The 13,456-nt window shown below is 38.0% G+C and overlaps 1 protein-coding gene across 3 annotated transcripts in view; it reads right to left on the bottom strand.

The window, feature by feature from the left end:
• The window catches only part of LAP3 (leucine aminopeptidase 3), a 98,851-nt gene that overhangs the window by 18,023 nt on the left and 67,372 nt on the right, over nucleotides 1-13,456 (bottom strand). For all 3 annotated transcript variants that reach the window (XM_034442756.3, XM_087874865.1, XM_087874866.1), the window contains exons 6-8: nucleotides 12,832-12,996; nucleotides 9,250-9,408; nucleotides 7,642-7,766 (exon numbers count right to left, since the gene is read on the bottom strand). In XM_034442756.3, the coding sequence (XP_034298647.3) occupies nucleotides 7,642-7,766; nucleotides 9,250-9,408; nucleotides 12,832-12,996 (449 nt within the window). The remainder of the gene's footprint in view (nucleotides 1-7,641; nucleotides 7,767-9,249; nucleotides 9,409-12,831; nucleotides 12,997-13,456) is intronic.

Consider the following 13,456-nt stretch of genomic DNA (forward strand, 5'->3'; position numbering starts at 1 on the left):
AGGAAGAGAGGAGAAGGAGAAAGGAAGAGAAAGTAGGAAGGAGAAGAAGAGGTGGGGGAAGAGAAAGTAAGAAGGAAAGAAAAGAGAGAGGTGGTAGGTTTGAGGAGAAAGATTGCTGTACAATAAAAAAGATAAAAGGGAAGAAAGCCAACCCCAAACAAATATAAGGATATTAAGATAAAGAATGAATTGTTAAACTTTAAAGAATAAAAGAGAACAAATATGAATAAATAACAATAATTAGAAACACACATACAAACATACAATGTATTTTCTTTGAACAGAGTATTTGGCCGGTTCACAAATTTAACCAGTGTTTAGTCATTTCAATTAAATTTACAATTTCTATATTTTCTTTTTGCCATATTTATTCCTCATCTATTTTTTTAAAAAACCAATATTACCCTTCATCCTCATCTCTAATCTTAATCAAATTCAATTTTTCCCTTCTATTCTATATTATACCCCTTCCGATTATCATCTATTTTTATATCCATCGTCACATTGGTTAGTTATGTAATTATGTAATACAGTTGTTTAATACAAATTCAACATTTTAATATAAATCAATTAGTTATATAACTATCTTTTTTGTATATCAATCAATATGAACATGAATATTCCAATTATTTCCATGCAATCCAATTTCTTACAAATCAATTAATTATATTTACCAATAATAATAAAAAACCAAATAATTCCCCCCATATATTCCTCCAAACCACAACTTAACCATTTCTGCTTTCAACACAAAATACAATTAATAGTATCTCAATTATTACAATTCCCTAGTTAAATAGAGCTTTTTTCCTTTGTGTTTTAAAATCTTGAACCTCCTCTTTTGCTCTAAATTTCCCATTGTTTGCAGTTTTGCACCTACCTTTTTTGGTGAGGAAAAAGAAAAAAAAGAAATCTCTCTCTGCCTCATTTTGTCACGTTGCTGCTTTGCTTTCAGTTTCGTTTTTCAGCATAGCTAGGGGAAAAAAAATCTGCTCCTCTCTTTGCAGCTAGCAACAGAGCCCTCGCAAAACAGCTGAGAGCAAAACAGCTGAGAGTCTGGAGGCTGATCAAATCAATTTATGGTAATTAACCTATGCTGAAGCTGAAAGGGTCTGTTTTTTTCTACTTTTGCAGGGACCGGTCTTCTCATTTGTTTTAACACTGATCAGCTGTAGGGCGGCCCTTTGAAGCCCCGCGGCAAGAATTTAAACGGTTTGTTTCCCTCCAGTATTGGAGGGAAACAATTCCCTCCGGAGGCAGCAATAGATTGGGAGTGGGCGGGGTAAGCAAACGGCGACCGGTGATCCAACAGAGGCAGAGGGTGAGGGTAAGTGAAGGCATGGGGGGGCAGCGAGAGAGGGCTTTGGCGACCCCTGTGAAATGGCCGTTTGACCCCCAAAGGGGTCGTGACCCCCAGGTTGAGAACCGCTGTTCTAGAAGGAGGGAAAACCTCATTTGAACTATGGACTGACCATAAAAATTTAGAAGCCTTTAAAAAAAGCCTAGAGACTATCACGCAAACAGGCTCGCTGGGTCCAGTACTTTAACCAATTCAACTTGACATTAAGGTACCTCCCAGGGAGGGGATGAACTTTCTAGCAGATGCTTTATCCAGGCTGCTGCAATACAATATTTCAAAGCCAGATGTGATTAAACCAGTTATCCCCTCCAAGCAACTGGCGGCCCTAGTCACCACCCGGGCACAAGCCAAAATGAAAACCCAAGTAGCTGATGTTTTAAAGGGCACCCTAAAGGCAGCTTTGGAGGAGGATGAGTAATTCCAAAATGCACAAGGGAGAATGTACAATGCAAGATGGTCTAGCTTGGGTGGTAGCTAAACTATATATTCCACAAAGCTAACATTTAATGGTTCTACAAAAAAGCCATGATTCAAAAGTGGCGGGGAACTTTGGCTTCATAAAAACCCTGCACCTAATCAAGTGGCAATTTTGGTGGCCGTCACTGAAAAAGGATATAAAGAGCTATGTGGCTAGCTGCCCCATTTGTGCCTCTGCCAACAGGCAACAAGGGAAAATACCTGGGCTTCTCCAGGCATTAGCAGAGCCCAAAGCCCCATGGAAAGAGATATCAATGGACTTTATTGTAGAACTGCCTGAAAGCTGGGGGAATACCTGATCTGAGTGGTAACTGATCTGTTCTCCAAGCAAGTGGACTTTATACCCTGTCAAAAAATCCCCTCAGCAAACAGTTTGGCTAAACTATGCAGCACATCTATCAGCTGCATGGTGCTCCAGAAAGAATAATCTCAGATCACGGAATGCAATTCACTTTGCGGCTTTGGTAGGAGTTGTTAAAACGTTTGGGGCCTCAACTCAGGCCTCAACTCCTCACATCATCTGGCTACTAATGGAGGGTATGAATGGAACAATGGCATCCTGGAACAGTAACTCAGATGCTATATTAATTACCAACAGGATAATTGGATGGACCTTCTCCCTTTTGCAGAGGTCACCTACAATAATTCAATGCACAGTAGCACTGGGTTCCCTCCATTTAAAGTGGCCACAGGACAAGACTGTATCTATCTCTGAATTACCTTAGGCCATCCCATTGACTGCATCACTGAAAGATTGGGTTGCCCAGTTACAGAACACCTGGCTGGTGGTGTTCACCACTTTGGATGAAGCTATGGAAGCATACAAAAAACAGGCTGATAAAAAGTCATCAAGCCAAAGGACTTTAAGGTGGGAGACATGGTCTATCTCTCTACCAAATTCCTACAATCTAGATAACCATCAAAAACATTGGGGCTGAAATACATTGGACCTTTCCCCATCAAAAGGATTATTAATCCATTAACTGTAGAACTTGAGCTGTCAAAAATGATCAGACATGTACACCAGGTATTTCACTGTAGCTTACTGAAACCAGAAATCACATCTTCCTTGCATCCCGAATCACAACCACTCCCGACCCCATTATGATCGAGGGAGAGCAGCACTTTGAGGTCAAAGACATTTTGGATTCTCACATACATCAGGGAAAAACTCAGTATTTGGTAGTCTGAAAAGATTTTCCCCCTCAGAAACTGAATGGGTCAACTTCCAACATATTAAAGCCCCCAAACTGCTTTAAAAATTCCATGACCGATATCCAGATAAGCCACATTTAACTGATTGCTAATTGAGAAATTTTGTGTATTTCTCTCTCCCCTCTTTTTTTTTTTCCTTTTGCAGGACTAACATCTCTGTCAAGGGGGTTGAATGTCAGATCTGCCTGGCTTGGCTTGAGGGATCTCACAGGCATCCTGCCATAAACAGAAGAAGGGGAGAGGGAAGGATGAAAGGGAGAAGGGGGGAGGATGAAAGGGGGAAAGATAAAAGGGGAATAAAGTTTTGTATGTACATGATAGAAAATTGGGAGGGGGGATGACAGGTGAGAAGGACCAGAGTAGTCAGATCCTGTTTGTATCAGCATCCCATAGCTAGGCACCCTGAGAAATATGTGGATTACCCCCAAACATCTCAGAGTCCTTCAAACATCTTGGGGAGCTTCGGTTGGCTGGAAATGGACTGGTCATAGGGGAAGGGGGGAGGGATGGGCTGGGGCAAACCTACACCATATTTTTGCATCCAGTGAGCACAAAACTTTCAGAGCTTGCTTGACATTACTGCAACCAACACTTAGTAAAAGAACCATTTGCTTTAATCAAATGGAGTCAAAGGCTTTTCTTTCCTAAGGGATCGGATTTGGACAGGTCTGATATATATGGCAAAACCCTGGGTAGGGAAAAATGGAAAAAGTCATATTATTATAGATATTTTGATTTTGGAAATGGGTAATTTTTCTGTTCTGCAAATGGCAGTGTTTTCAACAAATCAACAAATGAAGCAGTTATGTTCTTCTTTAGTATAGATTTTATGATACTTTACAATAACACTGTGATATCATTGGGTAATTTCATTTTATGTTTGCATTTAATTATAATAGACAGTACTATATGGTATTTTTTATAAAGCAGAGACTATAAGTTAATCATAAACATTAGAATTACATTTTAGTACAATTCTGTTAATTTTAACCCTTTACTATGAAATTTGTTAAATTATATTAGTCTTAAAATGGTTGTTGGATTTATTTAGTTTTAATTGTTATTATTGTTCAGTTTGGTGCTCTTTATTTTTTACATTCTTCTAAAATAAAGAAAAATATTTGAAAATAAAATAAAATACAGGTAATCTTCATACAAATAAATAAATAAAATACAGGTAAACATTCCAAGTTGGCCTGGAATTTCCACTGCTAAGCAATGCGGTCATAAAGTGCGATATCATATGATGGTACCTCTTAGCAAAGGCATCATTAAGTGAATCGCCATGTGTCACAAAATGAGGACATCACATGGCCACCATTTGTGACTGCCTGCCAGCTTCCCCATTGGCTTTGCTTGTAGGAAGCCAACAAAGAAGGTCACAAATGGGGTAACATAGCTTACTAGTGCAACAGTTTATTCAGGATCTTCAATCATATCTGCCCCCATCAATAGTAAATATCTTCTTATATGTATAAAAGTAAAAACAACCACCCAAGTGACATTATAATTATATTCCATATAGTAATATTGTGGGTTTCATCAGGATTATTAATTCCCATCATCGTAGTGGGTAACAACCCGATCTTCTGCATGCCCCAGCATAATTCTCTTGCCTTGTGATTCAAGATAATATAATATGTTTATCAACACAAAAAGAAATTCCAAAATGGATAATTCAAATCCATCAGTTTAAGGCTCGTTTCACGTCCCCGGATTACGGCCATGCAGAGATCTGCCACAAACCTCAGGATGATATTAACCAATACGTCGCCTCTTCTGTGTTTACCCATAATCGTTCATATTTTAAAATCACTGGCTTCACTGTTGCCTGATTAGAAATTTCTGTTTTTATGCCACCTATTTCTTTTTTTCTTTTCTTTTTGTGGGTTTGGTTTCCATCCTGGTTCCCTTTCTATAAAGTGTGTATCATCTGGTCGGTTTTTATTCTGCTTGGTGGTTTGGTCTTGTTGGTTTTGCTTTTGTATCTCATATTTCTTTTTTATCCCTTGTATATCCCCTAATTGGTTTCCATGTTTATCCTTGCCTTGATAAGTCATCACATTAGGATTAGATGCCTCTTCTCTCAAATTTGTAGATAGTCCAGCTGGGGTATCCAATAAATCCAATGGCAATTCATCTGGTACAGTCTCTATAATTCGATATTTTACCTTTATTTCCGGCTCCTTCTGCTTATCCTGTATTATACCTGGAGATGTTAAGTTCATTTTCAACCTATTTTGATAAAATTCTTCCGCTCTTTCAACAGTATTTAGCTGATATCTTTCTCCTTGGTATCTAAATATAATACCCACTGGGGCGTCCCACCTGTAGGAGATATTTCTCTTTTTTAACTCATTCACCAGAAAACCAAATTTCTTCCTTTCCATCAATATCTTAGGTGGAAGTTCCTTGTAAATCCAAATCTTTCTTCCATACAATTGCAAATTAGAATTGAAGGAGTTTTGAACGATATTATTCCTAATCTCCTTATCTGTAAAATAAATCACCACATCTCTAGGCCATTGCCTTTGTTTAGCAATCCAGGAGTTGATTCGATAAACTCTGTCGATCCTACAAAACACTTCGTCAGGTTGAACCTTTAGAATCCCAGCTAGAAATTCAGAAGATATTTTCCTTAAATCATCTCTATTATTTTCCTGCAAACCTCTTAATCTTATCGCATATTCTGTAAAATTATATTGTACCATTAAAGTCTCTTTTTCAATCTTCTGTTGCAGATTTTCTACATTACCATACTTTTGATCAGCATCCATTTTAGGTTTTTCTTCTAAGCTATTATCCTGAGTGTTTGTCAAATCATTTTCAATTTTTTGAATTCTATTGTCCAATTTATCTTGAATTTCTTCCATTTTAGACTCTAGTACATTAGTATTTGCGTCCAACTGTTTCATAAATCCTGTAAAACCATTAACCACTTTTGAGAGTTTTTTCTCCAAAAAATCAAACTTAGATTTCACCAATTCTTTAATTTCCTGCTTAAATTTTTCAAATTGCTGATTCACAATCTCCTCCCTTCTTTCAATCTCCTCTATAAAAAATTCTATTATATTAAAGTCAGGTTTCTGAGACTGAAGAATTAAGACTTGTTCCTTTAAGTTGTTGGTGGGGGGATCCCCCCCCCTTCTTGTTTATCTGACTTTATGAGTCTCAGTGCCATGTTTCCGCCCAGGCAGGCTTTGTTAAAAAAAAAAGCAAGCAAGAAAAAAAAAAGGGACTTCTTTCCAATCAACAACAATATCAGGTCTCCAAGGGAAAAAAAAAGAGAAAAAGACACAGGAGCAAAGTTTTGTCTACAAATGTAGCCAGATTATGGATGTTGGTTCTACCAATCCAGTGGAAAGACCTCAAAGAAGATACTATATGGATTATAAATTTAAAGTCATTGTCTTTTCTTTTTTTTTATTTAGATATAATGGAAAATATAGACATATATTTTTAAGAAGTGTGGGCAGTGAATCAAAGATGTTAAGAAATGTTGTGTATGGCAATTTTGCATGATAGTGGGTGAATAAGCTATTTAGTAGATTGATTAGTCTAAGAAAAGGGATTTTTAAGTGTTATATTTAGGGGAGTGGAGGAAATGGATAGAGTGGAATAAATGTTAAACTAGATTTTATGGGGAAGGCCGCTTTGGAATGTTATAGTAATATATATAGAAGATTAAATGTTAAAGTAGGACTTATCGTATAGTTTTAAAGTGGAGAAGTTATTTTATAATGTCATAGTATAATGTCTTTTTTTTCCCCCTTTCTTTTCTCTTTTTTGATATGTATGGATAAAGGGGGATGTTATAATATTAATAATATTTTTAGTAAGTAAAGGTCAATATCTAGAGGAGGGAGTAAGTAATCTGTTATGAATTATGGTTTTTTTTTTTGTTATGAAGAAGTCACAGGGGGGGATGGGTGGGGAGGGGGGTTAGGGAGGGGGAGGGAGAGGGGGAAAAAAAGGGGGGGAAATTTGTATTTGAAAACTTTTTCAATAAAAAAAAAAAAGAAGATCACAAATGCAGGATACTGCAATGTTATAATTACAAGCCAATCACAATCATGGAAACATTGCAGTGGTTGAAACTAGGAGGACTAATAGTAAGTATCTCTCATTCAGTGTCATCACAAGTTTGAATGGTTGTTGAATGAGTATTAAGCAGGACCACTGGTAATTAGGCAAAGGATATCTTCTAATCTAAAACACCATGGGAGAAGGGAATAGGTAGAGCAACTGGGAATCCTTACAAAGTGACAAACCCCAAAACTGGAACATCTACTGGAATGTCTGAACTGGAAGACTCTTGATGATGGAATCTAACCAGTCAAAATTACCGGATTTTGTTTTGGAGAAGAAGCCAGAGGGACAAGGCAATCCAGCCTTCAATTTCAGCAGCTAATTCAGTTTGTTTGAGTTCTTAGGTTTAGTAGGTTCTATATCCAGCTCAGGAAGCAAATCATGGGATAACTTCTGTACCACAGACCTTGGAGAATCAAGATGGGCTGACTGAAGGTCTGTTGACATCTCTTTCCAATTCAAATAACTTTTGTGAATTTATTCTTCTACAATCTACTTACCAATTAGATTAATGGGTAACTTGAACTCTGCAGCTGTAACAATAGCAGAAAAAATGATGGCTGCTCCTCCCATATCTGCTCTCATGGCATCCATATTGGCTGAAGGCTTGATGGAAATGCCACCGCTGGGAAAAAATATAAGAGATACCACAAAGATTGGTCTCTTTGCCCACCCGACCCCACAAAACTTTCAATATCAAGAGAAAACTTTGCTCAGATGCCAAGCCACAATTTTTTTGTTATAATAATTGAAAAAGCATGGAAAATATGGCACTATTATCTGACAGGAAGGTTCTACAACATAGAGGAACATTCAATTCAGGTCTTCTGGAATAATACTGGAGAAGAATTAAATGAAGTCCACAGGCTGAAATTGTAGGTAAGCAGAACAATTACAATCCATCTGATGGTAAAAAATACTTTAGCACCATGATTCCCTAATAGGTGCTTGTAAAGCAGGGGTGAAATGCTCCCGGTTCGGACCAGATCATTTGATCTGGTAGTGATGGTGGCAGGTGGTTCAGAGAACTGGTAGCAAAAATACCTGCCCTCCTCGCCCATGTCCAGCTGAGCCACGCCATCATCAGAGACTTTTTTTTACTTTTAAAAACATTTTTTCTACAACCTCTGAAGAGGTTGTAAAAAAAATGCTTTTAAAAGGCTCTGACGATCCCAGCTGAGTTGCCTGATTGTCAGAGGCATAAAGCTTTTAAAAGAAAAAAAAAAGCCTCTGACATCAGAACCTTTTAAAAGTATTTTTTCTACAACCTCTTAGGTTGTAAAACAAATGCTTTTAAAATGTAAAAAAAAGCCTCTGACAATCACAGCTGAGCAGCGCGATCATCAGAGGTTTTTTTTTTTTACTTTTAAAACTGGTAACTTTTAAAAGTAAAAAAAAAGATTGCGCGCCACAGCTGATCACCCTTGTGCACTGTTCTACTTACCACATGGCTCCTTTTGGTGTGCACTATGCACGTGCACCTTGCATTTGGTGCGCACTGCGCACTGCACATGCTCAGCCAACGAACCAGTAGTAAACCAGTTCAGATTTCACTACTGCTGTAAAGTTCCCTTTGTCTAGACTCATTATGCACCTTCTTTCTGAAAATGAATCCCATTATCAGAAGCCCATTTTTCCAGCACAATTTCAGGAATTTTCTCCTATCCTACTCCCAGGCCATGAAAGCCTCACTCTTAGACAGCCTCAGCATTCAAAAAATATAGCCCTGTCTCCTTGTATTTCTCTTATTGATAAGATAGAGAATAATCTCTGCAATGGATTCTTCATTTAGGAGATTTATTCATTTGTATCTTTATATACAGGTGGAAAGAAAAACTTTCCAATTATTCCATGAATCCTGAATGGTCCTTCCATGATCCATATCTGAAGCTGCACAGCTTTCTCCCTTTAAGACATGAGACCAGAACTGGAAAGCTTCTTTCTCTAGAAACCACACGACCTTGGGAAGATGAATGAGCTGAAACCATCTTTCCTACAATTCCTTTCAACAGAGTTTGCATTGCATTCATTTGCACTTTCAAAGCACATATCCTGGGAATGGGAGAAATTAAATTCTGCTCCAAAAATGCTCCGAAGAAGATGCTCACCTATCAAAAGTTATCCCCTTTCCAACAAATACCAATGGAGCTTCTTTGGGGTTGCTGCTGCCTTGGTAGTGGACTTCCAAAAAGACTGGGGGTTCATCCGAGCCTTTTGCCACACTCCAAAATGAGCCCATTGCTTGCTCCTGTATCCAAGATTTATCTCTGTAATGGCAGGGAACAATTTCCATTATTTCTTTCTCAGTTACTGAAAAAGGACATACATTGCATTCCCGAATGCCAGCTGATCAACAAAATAATATCTCAAATTTTAAGATGACAAAAAAGCAAACACATAAAAAAAATACACACACACACACACACACACACACACACACACACACACAGTCAGGTCCAGAAATATTGGGACATCGACACAATTCTAACATCTTTGGCTCTATACACCACCACAATGGAGTTGGAATGAAACAAACACAATGTGCATTAACTGCAGACTGTCAGCTTTAATTTGAGGGTATGTACATCCAACTCAGGTGAACGGTGTAGGACTTACAGCAGTTTGTATATGTGCCTCCCACTTGTTAAGGGACCAAAAGTAATGGGACAATTGGCTTCTCAGCTGTTCCATGGCCAGGTGTGTGATATTCCCTCATTACCCCAATTACAATGTGCAGATAAAAGGCCCAGAGTTCATTTCAAGTGTGCTATTTGCATTTGGAATCTGTTGCTGTCAACTCTCAAGATAAGATCCGAAGAGCTGTCACTATCAGTGAAGCAAGCCATCATTAGGCTGAAGAAACAAAACAAACCCATCAGAGAGATAGCAAGAACATTAGGCGTGGCCAAAACAACTGTTTGAAACATTCTCAAAAAGGAGGAATGCACCGGTGAGCTCAGCAACACCAAAAGACCCGGGAGACCACGGAAAAAACAAGTGTGGTGGATGACCAAAGAATTCTTTCCCTGGTGAAGAAAACACCCTTCACAACAGTTGGCCAGATCAAGAACACTCTCCAGGAGGTAGGTGTATGTGTGTCAAAGTCAACAATCAAAAGAAGACTTCACCAGAGTGAATACAGAGGGTTCACCACAAGATGTAAACAATTGGTGAGCCTCAAAAACAGGAAGGCCAGAATAGAGTTTGTCAAACAACATCTAACAAAGCCTTCAGTTCTGGAACAAGATCTTATGGACAGATGAGACCAAGATCAACTTGTACCAGAATGATGAGAAGAGAAGAGTATGGAGAAGGAAAGGAACTGTTCATGATCCTAAGCATACCACCTCATCAGTGAAGCATGGTGGTGGTAGTGTCATGGCGTGGGCATTTATGGCTGCCAATGGAACTGGTTCTCTTGTATTTATTGATGATGTGACTGCTGACAAAAGCAGCAGGATGAATTCTGAAGTGTTTTGGGCAATATTATCTGCTCACATTCAGCCAAATGCTGCAGAACTCATTGGACGGCGCTTCACAGTGCAGATGGACAATGACCCAAAGCATACTGCAAAAGCAACCAAAGAGTTTTTGAAGGGACAGAAGTGGAATGTTATGCAATGGCCAAGTCTATCACCTGACCTGAATCCCATTGAGCATGCATTTCACTTGCTGAAGACAAAACTGGAGGGAAAATGCCCCAAGAACAAGCAGGAACTGAAGACAGTTGCAGTAGAGGCCTGGCAGAGCATCACCAGGGATGAAACCCAGCGTCTGGTGATATCTATGTGTTCCAGACTTCAGGCTGTGATTGACTGCAAAGGATTTGCAACCAAGTATTAAGAAGGGAAAGTTTGATTTATGATTATTATTCTGTCCCATGACTTTTGGTCCCTTAACAAGTAGGAGGCACATATGCAAACTGCTGTAAGTCCTACACCGTTCACCTGAGTTGGATGTACATACCCTTAAATTAAAGCTAACAGTCTGCAGTTAAAGCACATTGTGTTTGTTTCATTCCAACTCCATTGTGGTGGTGTATAGAGCCAAAGATGTTAGAATTGTGTCGATGTCCCAATATTTCTGGACCTGACTGTATGTATGTATGTGTGTGTGTGTGTGTGTGTGTGTGTGTATGTATATGTATATGTATACACACACACACACACACACACATATATATATTAACCAGGTTTCCCTTTTACAACTATTATGTGGAAAAACTCCTCTGCAACAGTTGCTTTTACAGTAACCTTTTTTAATTCTTTTACAGTAAAGCATGGACATTTTCATGAATGCCTTTGGCAACAAGTGACACCATCCTGTCCTTCCTCTTTGCAGGAACTCATGGAAAGCTGTAGACCAACAAAACATTATTCTCAGACCAATCAAACAGCCAATTTGTTAGGTCTGTACCAGTGGTGAAATGTAAAATTTGTTACTACCAGTTCTGTGAATGTGGCTTGGTGGTGGTGGTAATGTGACTGGAAATCAGCCAAAATAAAATATGCTGGAAATCAGCCAAACGATAGGTGGAGGTATGGAGGAGAATATGCTGGAAATCAGCCAAAATAAAATATGCTGGAAATCAGCCAAACAATAGTTGGAGGTAGGGAGGAAAATATGCTGGAAATCAGCCAAAAAAAAAATGCTGGAAACCAGCCAAACAACAGTTGGAGTTATGGAGGAGAATATGCTGAAATTCAGCTAAAATAAAAATTGCTGGAAATCAGCCAAACAATAGAGGAGAATAGATATAGAGGAGAATATATTGGAAAATAATCAAATTAATATGGGGTGAAAAAGAATATGTTGGAAGACAATTAAAATGAAGTGAAACAATTTTGAGATTATTCTGTGTAAAATGAAATGCATAATAGATGATAAACTCAAGAAAATTAAGTGTAAATTGACAAAGTTTAAGATCTAAAGATTGGATGAAATGGGTCCAGACATTAAGAAATACAGATAGAATTTTGATTTATAAATTGAAATAAAAATAGAGTTGTATATATTGGAAATTAAGATTTGTGGTGATAAAATAGTAAGGTAAATACTTAGATCAAGAGGTTATAATATTTCTTAAATTTGTGTTTTGATATTGATGTTAAAAGAAGTAGTGGAGAAAATTTAGGAAAGAGTTAGAATGAACTTTGATTTATATTTGGATATAAAAATGAGTGGAGTTTATTTGGGAATTAAGATTTGTGGTGATATAATAGTATGGCCTAAATTAAGATGTTGGAATTTATGTTAAAAATTTTGATTTGATTTGTAATTTTAAAAGATGCAATGAGGAAATTTTGAATGGAGTTTGTTAAAAAATGTAAGCGATTATACCTATTTATGACTGGATCAAGACTTCATTCTTAAAAGATATATTTTATGTTTATGTTTGAAAAAAAATTAAAAATATTTAAAAAAAAAGAAGTGTGGACTTCTTAAAGCCAACGCTGGCTGGAAAATTCTGGGAGTTGAAGTCCACATTTCTTAAAGTTGTCAAAGACAAGAAGTACTGGTGTAAGGTATTTGATGCATAGCATAATACTGGAGATAATGTTAAGCCCATGCAACACTGGTACCTCAAATGCTAAGCTAGCACGGGTCACATGAATGTGACTGAGGTCCAGCTCTATTTAATCATTCTCAGAAATATGCTACCAACTAACAACCTCTTAAACGGAACTTACCTTTTATGAACAGTCACATTGCTGCTGAAGCTTTTCAATTTGTCCTCAATGATGGTAGCAAATTTGGTTGGTGTGATATGGTTTGCAGGGCCTTCCATAAGATATCTGGCCAGGTTCTGGCCTTCTGCATAGCGAATCCCTTTCTGCCAGGCATCAATTCCATCACTAAGTAGAGACACAGAATGTTTAGCTATAAAGTACTACTCTGAAGTTTTCTTAAACAAAACAGAACTGTAGAACTTTACATTCATGAAAGAGAAGATCAAGCTCAAAAACCCAGTCTGGGAACAATGTGAGTGGGCTGGAGAGTCTTCAAAGACAACAGATGCCTAGAGGACAGGGTGGGAGCAGGATCATATCCAAAGGATTGCAGCTTCTGCTAGGATTATTTCTTTCTAAGGAAGAGCTCTGAATGACAAGGGGCTCTAAGGAAGACAGCTGATTTTTTCAAGCTGGACAGCTCACACAAAATAATATTGGCCTGGACTTCCAGAGAAGAAATGGCAGATAAGACTTATGACTGTGGTGGAACAAAGAGCTGACAGGTGCAGGCTCTTCAATAATTCCTCTCCAGACAAGGAGAGGATTTGGGATTGCCCATAAATGTTCCAGACAGTCTTTGTGA

This window comes from Pantherophis guttatus, chromosome 8, assembly GCF_059756535.1.
Source record: "Pantherophis guttatus breed Tessera chromosome 8, ASM5975653v1, whole genome shotgun sequence".
Taxonomy (NCBI): domain Eukaryota; kingdom Metazoa; phylum Chordata; class Lepidosauria; order Squamata; family Colubridae; genus Pantherophis; species Pantherophis guttatus.